At 39.3% G+C, this 20669-nt stretch overlaps 1 protein-coding gene across 1 annotated transcript in view; it reads left to right on the top strand.

The window, feature by feature from the left end:
- Positions 1-393: 393 nt before the first annotated feature.
- ME1 (malic enzyme 1) overlaps positions 394-20669 on the top strand; it is a 264699-nt gene continuing 244423 nt past the window's right edge. The window contains exon 1 of the mRNA XM_027856507.1: positions 394-518. Within this exon, the coding sequence (XP_027712308.1) occupies positions 444-518 (75 nt within the window). The 5' untranslated portion in view covers positions 394-443. The remainder of the gene's footprint in view (positions 519-20669) is intronic.

Below are 20669 nucleotides of genomic sequence, written 5' to 3'. Positions count from 1 at the left end.
GATGGTCTCGCCGGGATGCTCCGCTCGCTCCCAGGCCCGTGGCCAGCGCCCCTGGCCTCTCCCTCCTCCTCCCAAAGCCGACCTCCTGCCGGCCGTGACTCAGCGCTTCCTCGTCGCTGCGGACACCGGCTCCGGCCCGGCCCGGCGGGGGCTCCTCCCGGCGCAGCCACCCCATCCCCCCGTCCCCGCCCCCTCCTCCGCGGGGCCCTCCCCGCAGCGGTCGCGGCGGCGACTCCCACCCCCAGAACCCCAGCAGTCGCCACAGTGCAGCCACCGCAGCAGCCACCGCAGCAGCAACGGCCCAGGCAGCCGCCGCGCCCCCCCACGCCCCCGCCCCCGCCGCCCGCCCCGCCCCCCCGGCGCCCCCCCGGGGCCCCCCCCCCGCGCCCGCGAAGTCTCCCGACGCCGCTGCCGCACGAGCCTCCCGCCCTCGGCCCGCAGCCATGGAAGCCTCGGTGCACACCCTCTACACCCAGAAGCGGGGCTACGACTTGACGCGGAACCCCCACCTCAACAAGGTACCCGAGTGTCCCCCGCACCCTCCCGGGGCAGGCGCGTTCTCTCTCAGCCGCTCCCCCTCGCCGGCCTCCGTCGTCCTCACCCTGGGGAGGCTCGGTCATCCTCCTCTCGGGGAGGCTCAGTCATCCTTACCCACCGGGGGAGGCTCAGTCATCCTTACACGTCGTGGGAGACTCGGTCATCCTTACACGTCGTGGGAGGGTCGGTCATCCTTACACTCTGGGGGGCTCGGTCATCCTTACACTCTGGGGGAGGCTCAGTCATCCTTACACACCCACACACCGGGGGAGGGTCAGTCATCCTTACACGCCCGGGGAGGCTCGGTCATCCTTACACGTCGTGGGAGGCTCAGTCATCCTTACACACCCAGGGAGGCTGAGTCATCCTCACATTCAGTTATAATACTGCTCAGGGAGGCTCAGTGACCCTTACCTATGACTGAGTGTATACTCAGTTTTTCTTATATGCTCTCCTGGGAAGCTCCCACCAGTCTCACCCTCAGTCATTTTCTTGTCCAGGGAAGCTCAGTCACCTTTATACCCGTGCTTAGTCATTATTGTGCTCAAAGACTCAATCATCCTTATATTCAGAGGCTTGTCATTAATAGGCTCAGTCATGGACTCAAGGCCACACTACAGGCTCTGTCATAGATTTAATTTTTATACTTTGGCAAGCTCCAGTATTGATCAGCTGTCACCCTCAAAGGTGCCATCATAGGATCACAATCATAATAATAACAACGTCAGCTAACATTTATATAACACTAACTATTTGAGGCATTGTGATAAGTGCTTTACAGTCATCACATTTGATCCTTACTACAACCCTTGGAGGCAGGTGTTATTATCCCCATTTTATAGGTGAAGAAACTGAGGCAAACAAGTTAATTGACTTGCCCAGGGTCACACAGCTTCTGTGTGTTTGAGGTGGAATTTGAACTCAGGTCTTTCTGACTGAAGAAAGATGAAGCTATATACATTATAGTGTATAGTGCTGGTGCCAGAGTCAGGAAGACTCATCTTCTTGAGTTCAAATCTGACCTCAGATGCTTATTAGCTTTGTGACTGGGTAAGATATTTTAACCGTTTGCCTCTCATCTGTAAAATGAGCTGGAGAAGGAAATGGCAGACCACTCCGGTATCTTTGCTAAGAAAATCCTAAAAGCATTTACTAGCTGTGTGATCCTGGGCAAGTCACTTAACCCCAATTGCCTCACCTAAAAAAAAAATCCTAAATGGAATCATGAGGAGTTGGACACGAAAAAATTGTTGGAAGAGCAACAATTTTCTGACTCGGCACTCTATCCACTGTGCCATGTAGCTGCCCTAAGTTCATTCAGGTTCACCCTGCATGGCACTCAGCATGGATTTGTGACATAGTCACCTGTCCGCTTTAACACTCGCAGAGGATACCTGCTCACTCACATATTTATAGAATCAGTCATGTACTCATGCACATTCACAGGCTCATTCATTTGTTCACTGTTGTGCATGGCCTCATTCATGTGCACTGTTATGCCCAGGCTCACATACTTACATAATCATAGATCCAATCTTACGTTCATTCTGATAGCCCAACGTCTGTTTATTTTTAAGGAGATTCAATCATATGCGCAATCTTAGCTTTAATTTGACTCGTTGGCTCAATCATTTACTTAGATTATATGTATGAAAGCACTTGCGTGCTTTCATTGCAAGGAGAGGGAGATAAGGGGAATGTGGATAAATGGGATCATTCGTTTTGGTTTGGGCTAGGTTGCTATATAATGTAATAAGGCATATGGCAGCTAATAGAGACTGGAGTGAGGGAAATGGGCATGTAGGTCTCAGAGATACAAATATAAATTCTTACTGGGTATTTATATTGTAATATGGACATTAAGCTTTCTGGCTAACACTGACATAATCTGGGAACTTTGTAGGCGGAAAGAACCCATGTAGATTATATATAGGCTTCTTGGTGTCTTATTTACTTATTCACTTTTGAATCTGGCATTATTCAAGGTGAAGATATTACTAGGCCTCTTTTCATTTTTTGTTAATGGGGTATTTATTGTATGGTATTGTTTGTAAAATCTGGGATTTTGATAGTGTTTTAACTGAATTAATCATACTCCCTAGGACCTAGATGTACCTATTAGGAAGTTTTCCCAAATGAAAAGAAGTTTTAAATTTATAGTTTGAATTACTCTGGCCAAGGGGTTGACCAAGGGTTAGTCAGACTAAGTATTATTCTGCTATTTTGTTTTTACTTATCCTTTACACCTTCATAAGTTTATGATTCATAATAACTTTAATGAGTTCTTAAGACTAAAATAGTTCATGTCCTGGACAATCCTTTGGTGATGAGCCTCTGTTGTTTGATTGTCATTAACGATTTTAAAATATAATAGTTGGAAATCTGTGATTTTTTTCAGATTTATATACCAGTATTGTTATTTGAAAAATATAACATATATAAGCACATAAATTCTTGTAACAAGGCATTTTTAGAATTACCTGTTTTGTGGTATAGCATTTCATTTCATAAATGTTTTCATTATTCAACTTTTCTTTTTTCTTTAAAATAACTATCGTTAGTTTATTGTTAGTTGCTTTTTATTTACTACTGTTCGACAGGTTGGGCTTGATTTTCAGAAACACCAATATATAATTTTATATATGCTTTCAAAACAATTGTTGCTTTTTCATGTGTTAATACCATGCTGTACCAAATTAAGGGTTTATCACTAGAGAAGAATCTCTGTAAGTGGTATAACCTGTTTGAATTTCCTCAAATTAAGAGGCAGGAAGCCTTTTAGAGGGGAAGAGTCGAATAAGCGATCTGTGAACAAAGTTGAGCACACTTTTGTTGATGATGAGTTGTTTTAGTGTCTAACTCTTCCTGATCCCATTTGGGGTTTTCTTGGCAGAGATGATGGAATAGTTTGCCATTTCCTTCTCTAGCTCATTTTACAGATGAGGAAACTGAGACAAACAAAGTTAAGTGACTTGCCCAGGGTCACATAACTAGTAAGTGTGAGGCTGCATTTGAACCCAAATTTTCCTGACTCCAGGCCCTGGCGCCACCTAGCTGCCTCTGAGTTCACTCTTAGTACCTTTCTATTAAGAATTTCTGACATTAAAATCCTTGTAGTTCTCACCTGCCCATAAGGAGAATAGTACCACTCTTCTAGATTTTAAAGGGGAAGCGAATGATTGTGTCAGTATATTCAAGGACAAGTTTTTTAGTTCCTTATTGTTTAGGATATGCTAATTATGTTTTTTAGTGCATTATATCTCTCATATCTTATGGCACTCATCATGTTCTGCCCTTCACAGTATTTCTGTACATTTGAGATATTGGATGTATAGTGCTTTGCAAACTTTTTTTTTTGAGTTTGTATAAAGTTTAATTTTGCCAAATGTATGCTTTCGAAATAGTTTCACATATATTTCAGCAGTGGATTCCCTAGTTGTAGACATTGTCACACAAATGGAAAGAAGAAATTGGAGGGCAGCTTGGCATCAGTGGTGGCTGAGCCTTGTAACCTGCTTCTGCTGGTGCAGACACATCAATGAAACTAAGCATGGTAGAAACCTGTACTGTCCTTCCATGTTCTAATTCAGTCTCCAGGCCAGAAACACACATCATCTGGGCAACCGCCGTGCGCCGAGCGCCCAAATTTTAAAGTACTATACGGAATGTCCACTATTATTTTCTTTATTGTTATTAACCTCTCTACTCGTTAGCAACCTCCTCGAGAGCAGAAACTAGAAAAAGCTGTCAACACATGTTACTTCTTCCTCTACTCTCAGCCCTTTGCAGTCTGGCTTCTGACCTCGTTGTTCAAGTGAAACTGCTCTCTCTGCAAAGTTATCTTTGGTCTCTTACTTGCCTAATGTGATGGTCTTTTCTCAAGCCTTATCTATCTCAACATCATTGTAGTTTTCAACACTTTTAATCGCCCTCTCCTCTTGGACGTTCTCTGAGTTTTTATGACACTGCTGTTTCTTGCCTCCTTTCTGGCACATGCTTCTTTCTTAGTCTTCCTCTGCTGGTTCATCATTCATATCTTGCTCCCTAAATTGTTGTTCTGTTCTGAATCCTCTTCTCTTTACTCTCTCATTTCATCTTTTTTGCATGAGTTTAATTAACCTCCATTCTGATGATTCTTAGAATTATATTCAACTCTAGTCCCTGTTGAATTTCAGTAACATCTCCACCTGCCTACTGGATATTTCAAACTTCATGTCCCATAGACCTCACAAACTCAATATGTCAGAAGTTGGATTCATTATCTTTCTCTCCAAATCTGCCTCTTTTCCAAATTTTTCTGTTTCTGTCAAGGGTATTAGCATTTCTGTCTGATTCTCTCAGGTTTCTAACCATAGCATTATGCTTAATCTTTCTATCTTAATCTGTGCATTTACTTACCACATCTCCTGGTTTTACCTGTATAGAATCTCTTACTTCTACCCCCTTGACCTTACTCACACAGCCATCCATTTAGTTCAGACACTAGTCTCTTCTAATTGGTGTCTTTGCCTCAGGTCTTTCCTGTCTCTAATCTATTATCCACACAGCTGCCAAACTGATTTTCTTAAAATGCAGGTCTTATCATATTTAGCTCTCTACTCAGTAATCTCCGGTGGCTTTTAATTACCTCCCAAACCTACCTTTTCCAGACTTACTCAGTTATTCTCTTTCTCACATTCTACAGTCCAGCCAAACTGACCTTCTTGCTGCTCCTCAAACATGACGCTCCATCTCATCTCTGCCTCTTTTCCATGACTGTCCTCAATACTTGGAATGTACTCTCAACTCACTTTTGCCTCTTAGATTTCCATTTTTCCTTCAAAACTCTGATCAAGTTTTACCTTCTGTTGGAGGCCTTTCTTGATGCTAGCTGCTCTCCCACTCTTAATTTCCTCCCTGCCCACATTTACTTTATACTTGTTTTGTTTATATTTCGTGCATACTTATTTATGTTTGTGTAGTCTTCTCCCTGTAGGCAGTGTCTATTTATTTTTTTGTCTTTGTACCCTTAATACCTAGCACAGTACCTGGTCTATAGTGGGTGCTTAATAAATGTTTATTTATTGATTTGTAGACTTAATATTTTTGTATTTTGCATAGTGTCTAACACAGTGTCTTACACATAATAGATACTCAATATAAATGAATTGAACTTTAGGCTAGACTTTAGGGTCCCTTAATTCAGTACGACCTACTTCTCTTACATAGGTATTATACAATAATATGATACTTGAGAATGGATCACACTTAACAGGCTGTAGGACCCAATATAGCTCATCATATTTTGGCCATATGCACTGGAGCAAGATGATGGGTATTCTAATGCTGGTTCATTAACTAGCGTTTTGACTACTTCTGTGATTATCCTGAATCAGTGTATTCAGAGAAACCTTATGAAATCCAAGAATTATCACCAATGCCCAGCTTAAATCTCTGTGTCCTCCATGGAATGTTCTCTTATCAGTTTAGCCCTTGATTATCATTCTCATCTAGAATTCTGAAGAGTTAAACCATGAAAGGGACCTTAGAGGTTATCTTAATTCAGTCCTCTCATTTTATCAACAAGAACAAAGACCTCGGCCAACTGTACCCTCAGTTGACACAGCGTGTGTAATGCTGTGATTAGAAAAAAAAAAAGATATGTCCTACCTTCTCAACTAGATTGTAAGCCCTTTTGAGTGACAAGGAATCTTTTTGAAAAAATATCTCTGGTGCTTATCATGTTGCCCACAACTAGGGGACTTCAACATGCATATTGATATTCTCTCAAACACCCTTATTTCCCAGTTCCTAGGCTTACTCATTTTCCATGACCTACTCCTTCACCTTGCCTCAGTTATAGGCAGAGATGGCCATGCTGTTCATCTTGTTGTTATCTGCAAATGCTAACCTTCCATGTTTATAAAATCTGAAATTTCCTTATCTGAAGAACCTTGTTCTTTATCTTCATCGTAGCCTCCAGTAGCTTGACCCCTTACTTCTTTTCTAGGATAACATTCCTGTCCTAGCAACACTCTCTTCCCTTCGCCATCTTAACCCCTTAACCAAATAACTCTCCACGGTCCTACACTCTTGAATCTTTTGCTCTTTTTATCTTAATTCCAGTCTTACTCTGCCAAGCCTCAGCTTTGGATTACTCCCACCATCTCTTGCCTTTGCCTCTCCTCATATGCTGCTGAACAAAGTTGGAGAAAGTCATAAAACCATGCTGACTGGGTCCATTAGACATTTATATAATGTTAGCTCAACTAGGGTGTCACTGCCGCAAGACAGTCTTTGTACACCTTCCTGACTCAGTATCACACTTAATAGCTTCTCCAAATCTTTTCATCCCTTCCTAAACATTTGATGGCTGTCCTACCCCCAAACCTCTTAGCTGAGAAGTTTGCCTCAGATTTCACTGAAATAAAAAATTAAGACTATTCACTGAGAACTTCCTCTTTTTTTCCTCCTCTTCATATTTCATCTCCCAGATGACTTCTGGCACTATCTCTTCACGAACTCTGTCTCATATAGTGAAGTGGCCCTTCTTTCCAGGGCTAACCCTTCTGCATGTGCAAGTGATACCATTCCAAACTGTCTTCTCCAGCAGATTGCCCCATCTGTTATTCTAACTCTTTCACTTTTCTTCAATCACTTCTTGTCTACTGGCTGCTTCCCTAATGCCTACAAACATGCTGATGTCTCCTCCATCTTCAAAAGAACCCTCACTTGATCCATCCATCCCCTTTAATTATAAACCATATTTCACCTACCTTTTGAGGCTAAACTACTTGAGAAGGCCTTCTGCAATAGGTATCTCCCCTTCTTTCCTCTCATTCTCTTCTAACTCTTTACAATCTGGTTTCCAGCTTTATCATTCAATTGAAACTATACTCTCCGAAGTTACTGTGTCTTAGTTCCCAGATCTAGTGGCCTTTTCTCAGTTCCCATTCCTCTTGAATTTCCAACAGCCTTTGATACTATCACTCACCTTCTTCTCCTTGATAGCCTCTTCTCTCTGGGTTTTTGTGACACTGCTCTGTTCTATTTCTCCTTCTGCCTTTCTGACCACTCTTTCTCAAGTCCTTTTTGCTGGATCTTCATTCAAGGCACTCCCACTAAATGTGAGTATTCCCCAAGGCTTTGCACTGGATTCTCTTCTCTTCTCTCTTCATGTCATTTTGCATGATAGTCTCATCAGCTCCCATGGATTCAATTACAGTTATGTCTTCTACTTTACAACTGTTTCAGTATGTTATGGATAGGCATTAGAAATTAAATGAGAATTTTTGGGGAGTTTTGCAGAAGCCACAGATAATATGCAAAGGGCAATAGATGACGCAGAAAAAGTTTAGAAACTCAGAAATGCATAAAATATATGTATAGCATTGTATAACATAAACATATTTTATCTTGTAATACCATAATAATTCAGACTTCTTCTCTGGTATGAGGGGAAGGCCAAAAAATTCTACACAGTTTTTCCAAATTGAGGGGGCGAGCCACTCCCCTATTGTACCATGCAGTGATTATCAGATCTGCTTATCCAGCTGTAACCTCTGCTGACCTCCAGTCTGATACCTCCAACTGACTATTAGATATATTGAATTGGACATTCCACAGACATCTTAAACTCAACATGTTCAGAATTATACTCATTATCTTTCTTCCCAAACTTTCTCTTCTTCTCAACTTCCTGTTGTTGTTTGTTCTTTGTTCTCGAAGAGGACCATGACATCAAAGAAGTGATGTCATGACTTGCAAGTGAATTAGATTTGAGTGAAAGAGAGCTGTGCAAGTTCACCAGCCTCACTTTCTCCTTCTCAGCCATCTGGGTCCAGTGTCGAGATATAGATCAGGATGATTGGAGATGGCCCTGGATGCAGTGGAAGACCTTGGCCTTTTTAAGCTAAGATCTTTAACAGGTCTTAGTTTGACCCAGGCAACACCCATTTGGTGATTAAGGCTATTATTGTTGAAGGAATCCCCGTTCTTAAAATCACTGAGGCTTGCAAACTAGTTGTCATCTGCAACTTCACACTCTCTTACCCTCCACATGTAGTCTGTTGCTGAGGTGTATCGATTTTATCTTTATAACATTACTCATATATGCCCCTTTTCTCCTCTCACACTGCTACCATCTTAGTATATCACTTCAGACCTGGATTATTGCAGTAGCCTGTTGATTGAGCTCCCTGACTCAATTCTTTCTCCCTTCCAGTTCATTTTCCACTCAGATGTCAAACTGATTTTCTTAGAGACTAGGTCTGACCGCTTCGCTGCCCTACCCCCATCCCCTCCACCCCCCATTTAATAAATTTTACTGGCTCTCAGCACCACCAAGATAAAATATGAAATCATCTGGCATTCAAAGCCCTTCATAGGCTCTCCCCTCTTCTAGTCTTCAGCCCCCCATATATTCTGTGATCCAGTGATACTGGCTTCCTTGTTGTTCCTTACACAAGAAATTCTTGGCTGTCTCTGAGCATTTTCATGGGCTCTTTTCATAGCTGGAATACTCTGTCTTCTTGTCTCTGCCTCTCAGTTTCCCTAGCTTCCGTTAAGGCTTATCGAAACTCCCTTCTTCTTCAGAATGGCTTCTCCTTTAGTCTCTTTTAATTCTAGCACTTTTCTCCATTGATTATCTCTAGTTTATCCTTTATATAACTTGTTTGCATGCAGTTGTTCCCATGTTTGTATCTCCTGTGCTTAACGGAGTGCTTGGCATGTAGTAGAAGCTTAATAAATGTTCATTTAAAAAAAAGACAAGGGGGAAAAACACTTTAGCTGTGTGACCCTGAGTAATTAACCGTGATTGCCCCCTACCCCAAAAAAAAGGAAAGAAAAAAATAAATGTTCACTGTTTGACTGATTGAATAATGGGAGGCAGAGAATGTTGGAATAGAAAGGGTTCCAGGATTTGAAATCAAAAGACTTGGTTTCCAATCCCAAGCTCAGCTATTTATTCCCTGTGTGACCTTAGGCTTCATCTCTCTAGCCTTCAGCTTCCTCATCTGTAAAATGGGTGGGATGGAGCAGATCACCTCTAAGGTCCCTTCTATCTCAATGATCACATGATCTTATGTGTTAGGTATATTTATGTCACTGGAGAAGTGAAAGAACAAAACAATTTTCTCCTTTTTTTTAATTTAAAGAAAGACATACTTGAAAATAACTTAAATTTTTGTGGGTGATAATTCTATTTTTGTAAAGAGCAATAAATAGTATATAATCTATGAATATGTATGCATCTATAATATATAGATATGCATATTTCTGGCAAAGTTTGAATTTAAAATTGTCAGTTTTCTACTTGGCTAATGATATTGCCTGGCTAATCTTGTTTATGAAAATGTAGATTAATTTCATAGTGAATTTCTCTTAACAATCATTACCCATTAAATGTTAAGTTCTTGAGTCCATGACTATTATTTAGTTAGTAAGTATAGTAGAAACAAACATTTACTGGCCAATATCATTGCTAGTTGATATTCAAACTCTAGACATAATGTATTTATGCAAAATTTAAGAACTTGAAGTTATTCCAAGATATAGAATCATTAGGTATGCTAGAATACTATACCATAGAATGGAATCTGTTATATAACATAAATATAACAGTTCTTTGCAAATTGAAATATGAACTTTATCTGTGTTTTGCAGCTTCTAGGTGTTCATCCTAGATGCACTGATACTTAAGTGGGAAAAAGTATTATTTTTAAATTTTTTTTTTTTTTTGCGAGGCAGTTGACGTTAAATGACTTGCCCAGGGTCACATAGCTAGTAAGTGTCAATATATCTGGTCTGAGACTGGATTTGAACTCAGGTCGTCCCGACTCCAGGGCTGGTGCTCTATCCACTGCACCACCTAGCTGCCCCAGGGAAAATTATTTTTTAAAAAAGAACAATAATCACTATAAAATACCTTACAAGAAAGAAGGCTTTATTTAAATGGAAATTTTATTGAGACCAGTGCTCTGCTGGCAGGGTTGAACTGCCCTAGGGAACCTGTTAATCAGGCATGTACCAGGTAGGCTGGAGGTAAGCTGACCTCTTTGTACATATTTAGTTGAAGCAATGACTTTTCATTACTGAGAGTTCTTCTCAGTGGCCCAACATCATGGGAATTTGATGAACTTTCTTTGTAAAAGTAGAATAACTTTGCATTTTTGGACAATTCTACAATTCTGTTTGGGGGAGGAGGCATTTTCCAGTTTTTATATGTTCATATAATGATGATTATACCTTTTCCAACTAACAACCTCACAAACATTCCTTTTTTCTTAACTTATTTCTGTAAATGGCACCTCTAGACTTAGGCATCCACTTCATACACCCACCTAGTTGCTTATTGATTCCTAGAGTGCCATTGTCCATGGAATCACAAAGATTTGGACATGACTGAACAACTAAGTTCTTTGAATACTTTCTTGGAAGTAAAATCTGCAATAAAGTACAAAACTCAAATGAGTCAAGTAGTGTAAGCTGAGGTATAATAAAACATAGAAAACTGGAGTTTTGTTTTAGGATTGATGGCACCCTGGAATTTATATTCTTTTTGAAACTTTGGACAAGTTGCTTAATCTGAATAAATTGGAAACACTAACATATGTCTCCTAGAACTCAGTATCTGAATAGGAGGTTTTAACCTATCTGGAGAAAAATGACCCTTGTTCTTATAATATGATTCCAATATGATTTATTCTCATATTGTTTGTTCATATCCAAGAATATGTGTATTCCAGGTGCACCTTCACTGCAGAATTGAGGACTATCATGTCTCTCTTCTGAGAATCTGAGACCTCTTTGTAAAGAGCCCAAAATAGAAATGTCCTTATGTTACACATTCTTATCTAATTTACTATTTATTATCACTTTAGATTTTTCCTGGCTTACTGTTTCCTAGGCTGTCTCTGACCTAGATAACTTATGTTTCAGGCTGTGTTTTCTCAAGCTTATTGTATTTAACTGTATGCTAACAAATCCTTTCTAAAAGTTGCCCAATTTTAAAATGCTAATAACTTGCTTAAAAGTGTAGATATAACACAATGCCTTAAACATAGTGGGTCATCCATAAATGTTCAATATGTAAAACTGATGCACATTTTAAAGTCGTATGTTCTTATGTTCTTACCAATTTTCCTGATTCAAGGTAAAACTTATTCCTAACTAAGCTGTGTTTATATGATTTCCTGCTATGTATGGAATTCTGTGCTAGGCACTGGGAATACAAAGACAAGAATGAAAAAGTACCTGCCCTCAAGGAGTTCACATTTTATCTGAATAGGGAATTCCAAGAAAAACATCTTCTTAGTCCTTTATGGATTTTCATATAGTTTATATCTATATTACCCTGATAGGACAGTTTTTGCCTTAACTTGCCACAGCCTAGTTCTCCATGCCACTTCTTGAACCAGGCCTTGCCCCTCCCCTAACTTGCCTTTATATGTCATCTGCCCCCATTAGATTTAAACTCCTTGAGGGCAGGAACTGTCTTACTTATTTGTATTTGTATCCCTAAGGCATCTTGGCACATAATACTTCATACATGTTTTGTCTCTATTTTTGCTCAGATTAATTTTGTAACAATATGTATGAAGTCTTATAATTCAAAAAATTAACATTTTTGTGGGTATATGCTATTTGTATTACTTTTTTGAATCCCTAAAGCTTTTTTTTTTTTTTAATTTTTTTTAGGCAATTGGGGTTAAGTAACTTGCCCAGGGTCACACAGCTACTAAGTGGCAAGTGTTTGGTTTGATACCGGATTTGAATTCAGGTCCTCCTAACTTGAGGGCCGGTGCCCTATCCACTGTGCATCCCTAAAGCTTTTATCTGTTGTGTTCCTTGAATAGCAGCTGTAAAACATCACCCGAAGACTATTGGTAATTAAAAAAAGATAGACCTTTGTTTTAGGGGAAATCTTGGAAGTTTAAAGAACTTTTCAACTCTCAATCAGCCTCCTGTAATCTTGTGTAATTCTGGGCCCAACTTATTGCACATTTGCTGTGTTAGTCCAAGATTGTCTGTATTGATAGATAAACTGTACAGGTTTCCCATCCAAATGGCTAGCCTAGCCTGGATAATGGGAATTCTTCATCTACCTGGTTTTTCTTGTCTAGATAGCCAGGCTGAATCCTTTTAAGTGGGTATGGATGGCATTTAGGCGGTTCTTCCATATTCTGGCTCTTGATGTAACCAGTACAATGTCATTTGTAAACAGTAGCCATCTAGAAGACCTTACTATGTATAGGACCTCCTTCTGAAAGAACTAAGGTAGAATATTACCCAGTGATGCAGAGGAGAGGTACACAGTAGTTGTGAGCAGGTTGTATTACATTACAAATATCTAATTAAGTAGAGGAAGTGAGGTAAAGAGTGTCATCAAAGAAAGGTATAATTGAAAAAGAGAATAAGCCAAAATGTAAAGAGAGGAAAGGATAACAATAAGTAGTCTGTGTGCTTCATTGGTATCCTTATTATGTCAAGAGAACTTGCCAACATGGTAAATTTATAGTCGAACAGGAACAAGAGTTAAGCGAGATGGGTAGGTATGAATGGGTTGGGATCTACATTATTAAAGGGAATACCCATATTGATGAGATCACCAATCCATTGGTATTGGAGGGCTCTTATTCATTCATTCATTCATTCATTCATTTATTTATTTTTAGTTTTCAACATTCACTTCTATAAGATTTTGAATTTTGATTTTTCCACCCCTCTTTCTCCTCCACTCTCCCCAAGATGGTGTACAATCTGATACTGGCTTTACGTGTACAGTCATATTAAACACATTTCCACATTAGTCATATTGTAAAGAAGAATTAGAGCCAAAGGGAAGAATCGGGAGAAAGAAGAAACATCAAAAAAAGAGAAAATCGTATAATTTGATCTGCATTCAGATTCCATGGTTATTTAATTGTCTTTGATCCTTGCATTGCTAAGAAGAGCTAAGTCTATCAAAGTTGGTCATCGCACAATGTTACTGTTGCTACGTATACAATGTTCTCCTGGTTTTGCTCACTTCACTTAGCATCAGTTCTTTGGGATACAGCCCTAGAAGTGCTATTGCTGGGTCAAAGGGTATGCACAGTTTTATAGCCCTTTGGGCATAGTTCCAAATTGCCCTCCAAAATGGTTGGATCATTTCACAACTCCACCAGCAATGCATTAGTGTTCCAGTTTTCCCACATATTGGAGGGCTCTTAGTATTTATTCAACCAGGCCCTGGAGGTAGGAGAGAGGCTCAGCTTTGCCTAGCAAGGTAATTCCTGAGGCCAGTGCTTTCCATTTTTGGGGCTGCTGACTTCAGGGGGGACACAGAACTTTAGCAAGCAGTCCATAAATTCACGTGCAAGTCTGTTGATAAGATCACATTTTTGTAGCCAGAATAATTAATATTTTGTGTTTGTATATATTAGTATTTTTCAAATGTATGTAGATGGTGATATGATTAGTAAAATACAAAGTCATTTAAAAGTATTACTGAATTCATAGTAGTTTTTAGCATTGTTTATTTTCTTAATTAGTAAGACATGTACTACTATTACAATTATACCGCCTTGAAATTTGGGTTCATGGAATTTGATCATCAAACTCTAAAAGTTTTAGAACGAATATCATAGGCCAAAAACAATTCCCATAACTTGGAAGTTACATGGTCTAGGCTGGGTGGTGAAAATATGTTAATACTTTCAGTATTTCTTGATTGTAAAGTCTTTAGTAAGAGTTATTTTGTTAAGTGGATTGGGGGCTGTGAAGGACTGATAGAGTGTACTATATGATCTGTAGTTGGGATTACCAACTCTGGATTGGTCACCCTAAGGTTTTACTTTGTATATGAGGTTCTTTTCCTCTAATCACCTTACATTAATTTGATTTAAAAAAAAAGATCTTTGTGTCCACCCCAAATTTTTCCCCATAAGGCATAGGGGAGTAGCAAGATGGTCCTATAGCATCCCAATTGTTAGCAGTCCTGACTGCTGGACTGAGATTTGGAGGTGGAGGGGAAGACTGTAAGATTTAGGAGGAAAATAGATGGGATCAGAGTGCTTGGTAGAGAAGGGGCAGCTAGGTTCAGGTTGTAGTTTTATCCATGTGGGAAGTAGCCTCCCGGTTTAGCATAACTAGCTGCCTCTTACCTCAGCCTATAGCTCTGAGATTGGGGCCACAGTATCCTTTCAAATGAGGGAGGGCATCAGGTGGTACACCCTACCTGCCTCAGCCCTAGCTTCCTGTGAAATAGATGTAGGTAAGCCTCAAATCAGAGGCCTGAACTGGTCCCATCGGCCTTTGATCATCCAGGGAGGTGAGTGATGTGGGGGAACTTGGCTTCCTAGAAAAGGATCTTGGCAATCACCTAGTCCAACTCCCTCATTTACAGGTAAAGGAAGGTTAAATGATTTGTCCAAGGTGAGAGATGCAATAAATATTCAAGTCAAGATTCAAACCCATTTCCTCTGATTCCATGTCCAATGCTCTTTCCATTTATACAGTTGCTGTTGTTTCCCATGTTACTGCAGGGGAATCAAGACTTTGATAAAGGCAAATGTTTCTGAGGAATCTTATAGTTTCCCAGGGAACTGGGGACTCTGACCAGGTCTTTCTTCCTGAACACTTATGTTACCTCACAGGGTAACAGATGGCAAATGTTCTAGGCCCAACTTCTTTTTTCTGTTCATGGCAACTCAGTGGCCAGATCATTAGGAACTTTGATTCTGGGTCTTTTTCTGTTACAAGGAAATTATACAGTTTGAAAATATTATTTCCATAACATGAGGTACTTTTTTTTTGCTTGACATTTTGAGTATCCTCTCCCCCATCCATCCTAGGCTTTCTCTTTTCCTTTATTCTGTTCTTTGATTTTCAGTCCTTGTCTACACTAGAGATGTTCATTCTCCCCAACCCTCCCACGTACTCCATGCACACAGCCCAAGTAACAGCTGATCTTTTATATGTGTCACTTCGCTGCTTAGAGAGGCCGTGGTTTTGTTGGAGGCTATTCCCCTACTCAGCTGCAGTTCTGATCTCAGTAGGCACCACTTTTCAACCCCACCCCTTCAGGGCAAGTAAGGAGTTCATTGATAGCACTCAGAATTTTTCTTAGCTTTTTTAAGAACTGGTTTCCACACCCCTTATGTGTTGGAATAGTCTTTTGCTTTGACCTTAAGTGCTTTAGCATATACTCTCTCCTCCCCTCTGGCTTGTGTTGGGAGCAGAGGAGATTGCTAAAAGTTCGTGAGCAAGGGAATGACAAGATCAGACTTGTGCTTTAGGAAGATTACTTTGGCAGCAATATGAAAGATAGTTTGGGAAGGAAAGAAACTAGAATTAGGAAGACCAGTTAAAATACTCTTATACCACTCCAGGTGAGAGGTAATGAGGACCAAAACTGGGGTGATGACAGTGGGAATAGAAATCGGGGCGGGGGGGAAGGGGGGTAGTTGTGAGAGATATTGCAGAAGTATGATTGATAGAATTTGGCAGCTAATTAGATATGACATGGTGTGAGGATGAGGGAGGAGTCAAAGAGTACTCTTGAGTTTCTGAGTCTGGATGATTCAACATAAATTGGGAAATCAGGAGGAGTAGGCTTTGGAGGACATCAAAGTCTGTTGCTGAAACAAAAAGGAATTTTGCAGAAGATTTAGATAAGCCAGCCAATGTTGAAAGCAATTGAAACCTTTTATTTGATGTATTTCAGGAAGGACTCAAAAAGGATAGTCACATGGCTTAATTGGAGATGCTTACCTCCCCTCAGTGGGAGGTAGAGGCAACAAGGGAAAACTACTAGGGCAGCCCATTGATCCTATTTTGGCATAGGCTCATAGGTCCTTACAATGTTGCCTCTTGACCAGGACAGCTCCCTGCCCCTGTCAATCACTGAAGCTGTGATTGAACCTTAAAAATGGAATTAGGGAAGAGGCAGGGGAAGGGATCCAATTAGGTATGTTGCCAGGGAGCTTTTGGCCTGATGATCTGGCCATGGTGAGGGAAGTCCATAATGTTCTTCACTCCATGCTTCAGGACAGTTAACTTGGCATCATGGCATCATGGCAGCTCTATATCAGAGCAACTCAGGTATTTTGTAAGAGATGGGGGTCCTGCTTAGTCAGATTTGAAGGGTTTCCCCTTCCTGAGGATGCGGTCAAAGGGATACCAGTCATCTGAGAAACTGGAACTTTCTGGTGCTAGTTCTATGGAGTGTTCCAGAGAAGGGGGCAGGAAAAAATGAATGTTTAACAGGTAGGAGAGATTACATGGCCAGGGAATAGAAGATAGCCTACTTGACAGAGAAAGATTAGGACAGGAAAAAAAAAATCTGAAGTTTTCTAGACATAAGAAAGAAAAGTTGTGTTGTGAAGATTGAGGTGTTGGCAGGTCACCTGGGTAAAGCTGTGTGTGTAGCACAGGGGTGGGGAACCTGTGACCTCCAGGCCACATGTGGCCCTCAGTGTCCTCAAGTGCAGCCCTTTGACCGAACCCAAACTTCACAGAACAAATTTGTGATTCAGACCACACTTGAGGACCTGGAGGGCCACATGTGGCCTCGAGGCCTCAGGTTCACCACCCCTGGAGAATCTAGCATAAAGGCCAAAACATAAAGTGTGAATGTCTGTGCTTTTAGATGGAAGCATGTTTAAAAGATTTTATGGACCTTAGATGTTTTTTTTTTTCCTTTTTGAATTAGATTGAGAAATGGCGTAGTGTGGGGGCTAGATGGCTGGCCTTGCAATTAGGAAGACCAGAGTTCAAGTAATTACACTGATACTTATGTAACAGTGTAACCCACTGGTTATCACCAGGTTACAGGTTAATCACCTGGTCTCAGCATTTCGGGAAAACTTTAAGTCTATGAGTTGTAAAACAGTTAATAATCTTCATTAGTGGAGGAAGCTTCCACATCAGGAGTGCTCTGCCCTAGTGAAATCACAGAGCTATTTCACAAGCAAAATACTAATTTAGCTTATAAACAGCTTCTAGTTGTCTTTAATTCATTCTCTTTAGCATTTTTATCAATTACTTAAATAGAACATACACATAAAACTTGAAGATGACAACTCTTGGAGCAGTATTTAATATGTTGAATGACAAAAGTAGGATTGATAATAATTTTGAAAGGCTAGAATGATGGTCTAAAGTAGGTCAAAATAAAATGTAATAGGAATATATGTAAAATCTTGCACGTGGGTAAAAAATTCAACTTTATAGGTACAAGATGGGGAAGTCATAGTTAGAATTGAAAAAAAGGGAAAAGCTTTAGAAAATTTAGTGGACATCAAGCTCTATATGAGTCACTGTGTGATGAGCTAGCCAAAAAAAAAAAAAAAAGCTGATGTGATTTCAGGCCACATGCCCAGAACGAAGGAGGTTATTGTTTTGTCGTACTTTGCTCTGGTCAGACCACATCTGGTGCCATTCTTTCTAATTCTGGGCACTTCATTTCAGGCAGTGTAGAGTTAGACTCATAACAAGGAAGATAGCCCTTCCCAGATTCTTTTTACCTACCTTCCTAGATATAAATACTGACAAATGAGCCCATGTATGATTATTAAAAAAACCTTTCCATCTCTATGATATTTTTATGAGAATAATTTACACATGTGTCAAGGACATCCTTGATTGAAACTTTGGGAAGGAAGCAGCACATCTGTAGACCACTTCTTTGCCATCACACAATAGATTAAAGGAGGGGGGAAACACAAGATCCCACTGTGTTTATAGTGTGTTGACTATAAAAAAGCATTTGAAGGTAGAGCAAAACTCCACCTTAATGAGTCTCTATAAAGTGTATATATGTATATATTTTTACATGTAACTTTATTATATATTTTCTTTTATATATATAATTCCCTCCCATTACATGTTAAAACAATTTTTAACATTTTTTTAAAAAAAAGTTTTGATCCAGATTCTATCCCTCCCTTCCTTTCTCTCTCCCCTCCCCTTGCTGAGATGGTAAGTACTAAGATATAGGTTTTACATGTACAATCATATAAAACATTTCCATATTAGTCGTTTTGTACAAGAAGACTCGAATAAAATAAAAAGAATGAATGAAAGTGAAGAATAGCATGCTTCAGTCTGTATTCAAATAATATCAGTTCTGGAGGCATATAGTGTACTTCATCATTAGTGTTTTGGGATTGTCTTGGATCATTGTATTGCTGAAAATAGCTAAGTCATTCACAGATCTTCATTGAACAGTATTGCTGTTACTGTGTATAATGTTCCCAATTTTCTACCTTCCTTCTAATCTTAGTTGGATCAGCTTTGTTTGTGCGAAAACTTTTCAATTTAATGTAATCAAAATTACCTATTTTGCTTTTCGTAATGTTCTCTATCTCCTGTTTGGTCATGAATTCTTCTGTTCTCCATAGATCTGACAGGTAAACTATTCCTTGCTCTCTCAGTTTGCTTATAGTATCAGCCTTTATATATAAATCATGTACCCATTTTGACTTTATTTTGGTATATGGTGTGAGATTTTGGTCTATGCCTAGTTTCTGCCATACTCTTTTCCAGTTTTTCCAGCAGTTTTTTTCAAAGAGTGGGTTTTTATCCCAGAAGCTGGGATCTTTGGGTTTATCACATAATAGATTACTATAGTCATTGACTACTGTGTCTTGCATATTTAACCTATTCCACTGATCCACCACTCTATTTCTTAGCCAGTACCAAGCAGTTTTGATGATTGCTGCTTTACAGTACAATTTAAGATCTGGAATTGCTAGGTGACCTTCCCCTGCAATTCTTTTCATTAGTTCTCTTGATATTTTGGACCTTTTGTTCTTCCAAATGAATCTTGTTATTTTTTCTAACTCTATAAAATAATTTGTTGGTAGTTTGATTGGTATGGCACTGAAAAAGTAAATTAGCTTAGGTAGAATTGACATTTTTATTATGTTAGCTGGGCCTACCCATGAGCAACTGAGGTTTTTCCAATTATTTAGATCTGATTTTATTTGCGTGAAAAGTGTTTTGTAATTGTGTTCATAGAGTTCCTGGGTTTGTTTTGGGAGATAGACTTCTAAATATTTTATAATGTCTACAGAAAGTTTAAATGGAATTTCTCTTTCTGTCTCTTCCTGTTGGGCTTTGTTGGTAATATATAGAAATGCCAATGATTTATGTGGGTTTATTTTATAGCCTGCAACTTTGCTGAAGTTGTTTATTATTTCAAGTAGTTTTTTTACTTGATTCTCTGGGATTCTCTGAGTATAACATCATGTCATCTGCAAAGAGTGATAGTTTTGTTTCTTCTTTGCCTATTCTAATGCCTTCAATGTCTTTTTTTTCTCTTATTGCTAAAGCTAATGTTTCCAGTATGATGTTGAATAACAGTGGTGATAAGACATCTTTGTTTCACCCCCGATCTTATTGGAAATGCTTCTAGCTTGTCCCCATTACATATTATACTTGCTGAAGGTTTTAGATAGATGCTATTTATTATTTTAAGGAAGACTCCATTTATACCTATGCTCTCTAGTGTTTTTAATAGGAATGGGTGTTGTATTTTGTCAAAAGCTTTTTCTGCATCTATTGAGATGATCATGTGGTTTCTGTTAGTTTTGGTGTTGATACGATGGATTATGCTGATAGTTTTCCTTATATTGAACCAGCCCTGCATTCCTGGTATAAATCCTACCTAGTCATGGTATATTATTTGTGTGATAAGTTGCTGTAATCTATTTGCTAATATTTTGTTTAATATTTTTGCATCTACATTCATTAGAGAAATTGGTCTATGATTTTCTTTCTCTGTTTTGACTCTTCCTGGTTTAGGTATCAGCACCATATTTGTATCGTAAAAAGAATTTGGTAAGATTCCTTCTTTACCTGTTTTACCAAATAGTTTATATAGTATTGGAATTAATTGTTCTTTAAACGTTTGATAGAATTCACATGTAAATCCATCTGGCCCTGGAGATTTTTTCCTAGGGAGTTCATCAATGACTTGTTTGATTTCTTTTTCTGAGATGGGGTTATTTAAGTATTTTACTTCCTCTTCTGTTAATCTGGGCAATTTGTATTCTTATAAATATATATCCATTTCACTAAGATTGTCAAATTTGTTGGCATATAGTTGGGCAAAATAATTTCTAATTGTTGTTTTAATTTCCTCTTCCTTGGTGGTAGTTTCACCC

The sequence above is a fragment of the Vombatus ursinus genome, unplaced genomic scaffold (genome assembly GCF_900497805.2).
Source record: "Vombatus ursinus unplaced genomic scaffold, bare-nosed wombat genome assembly UNPS02000582.1, whole genome shotgun sequence".
NCBI classification, from domain to species: domain Eukaryota; kingdom Metazoa; phylum Chordata; class Mammalia; order Diprotodontia; family Vombatidae; genus Vombatus; species Vombatus ursinus.
The sequence above is the reverse complement of the archived record's forward strand: the minus strand, read 5'-3'. Positions and strand labels throughout refer to the sequence as shown.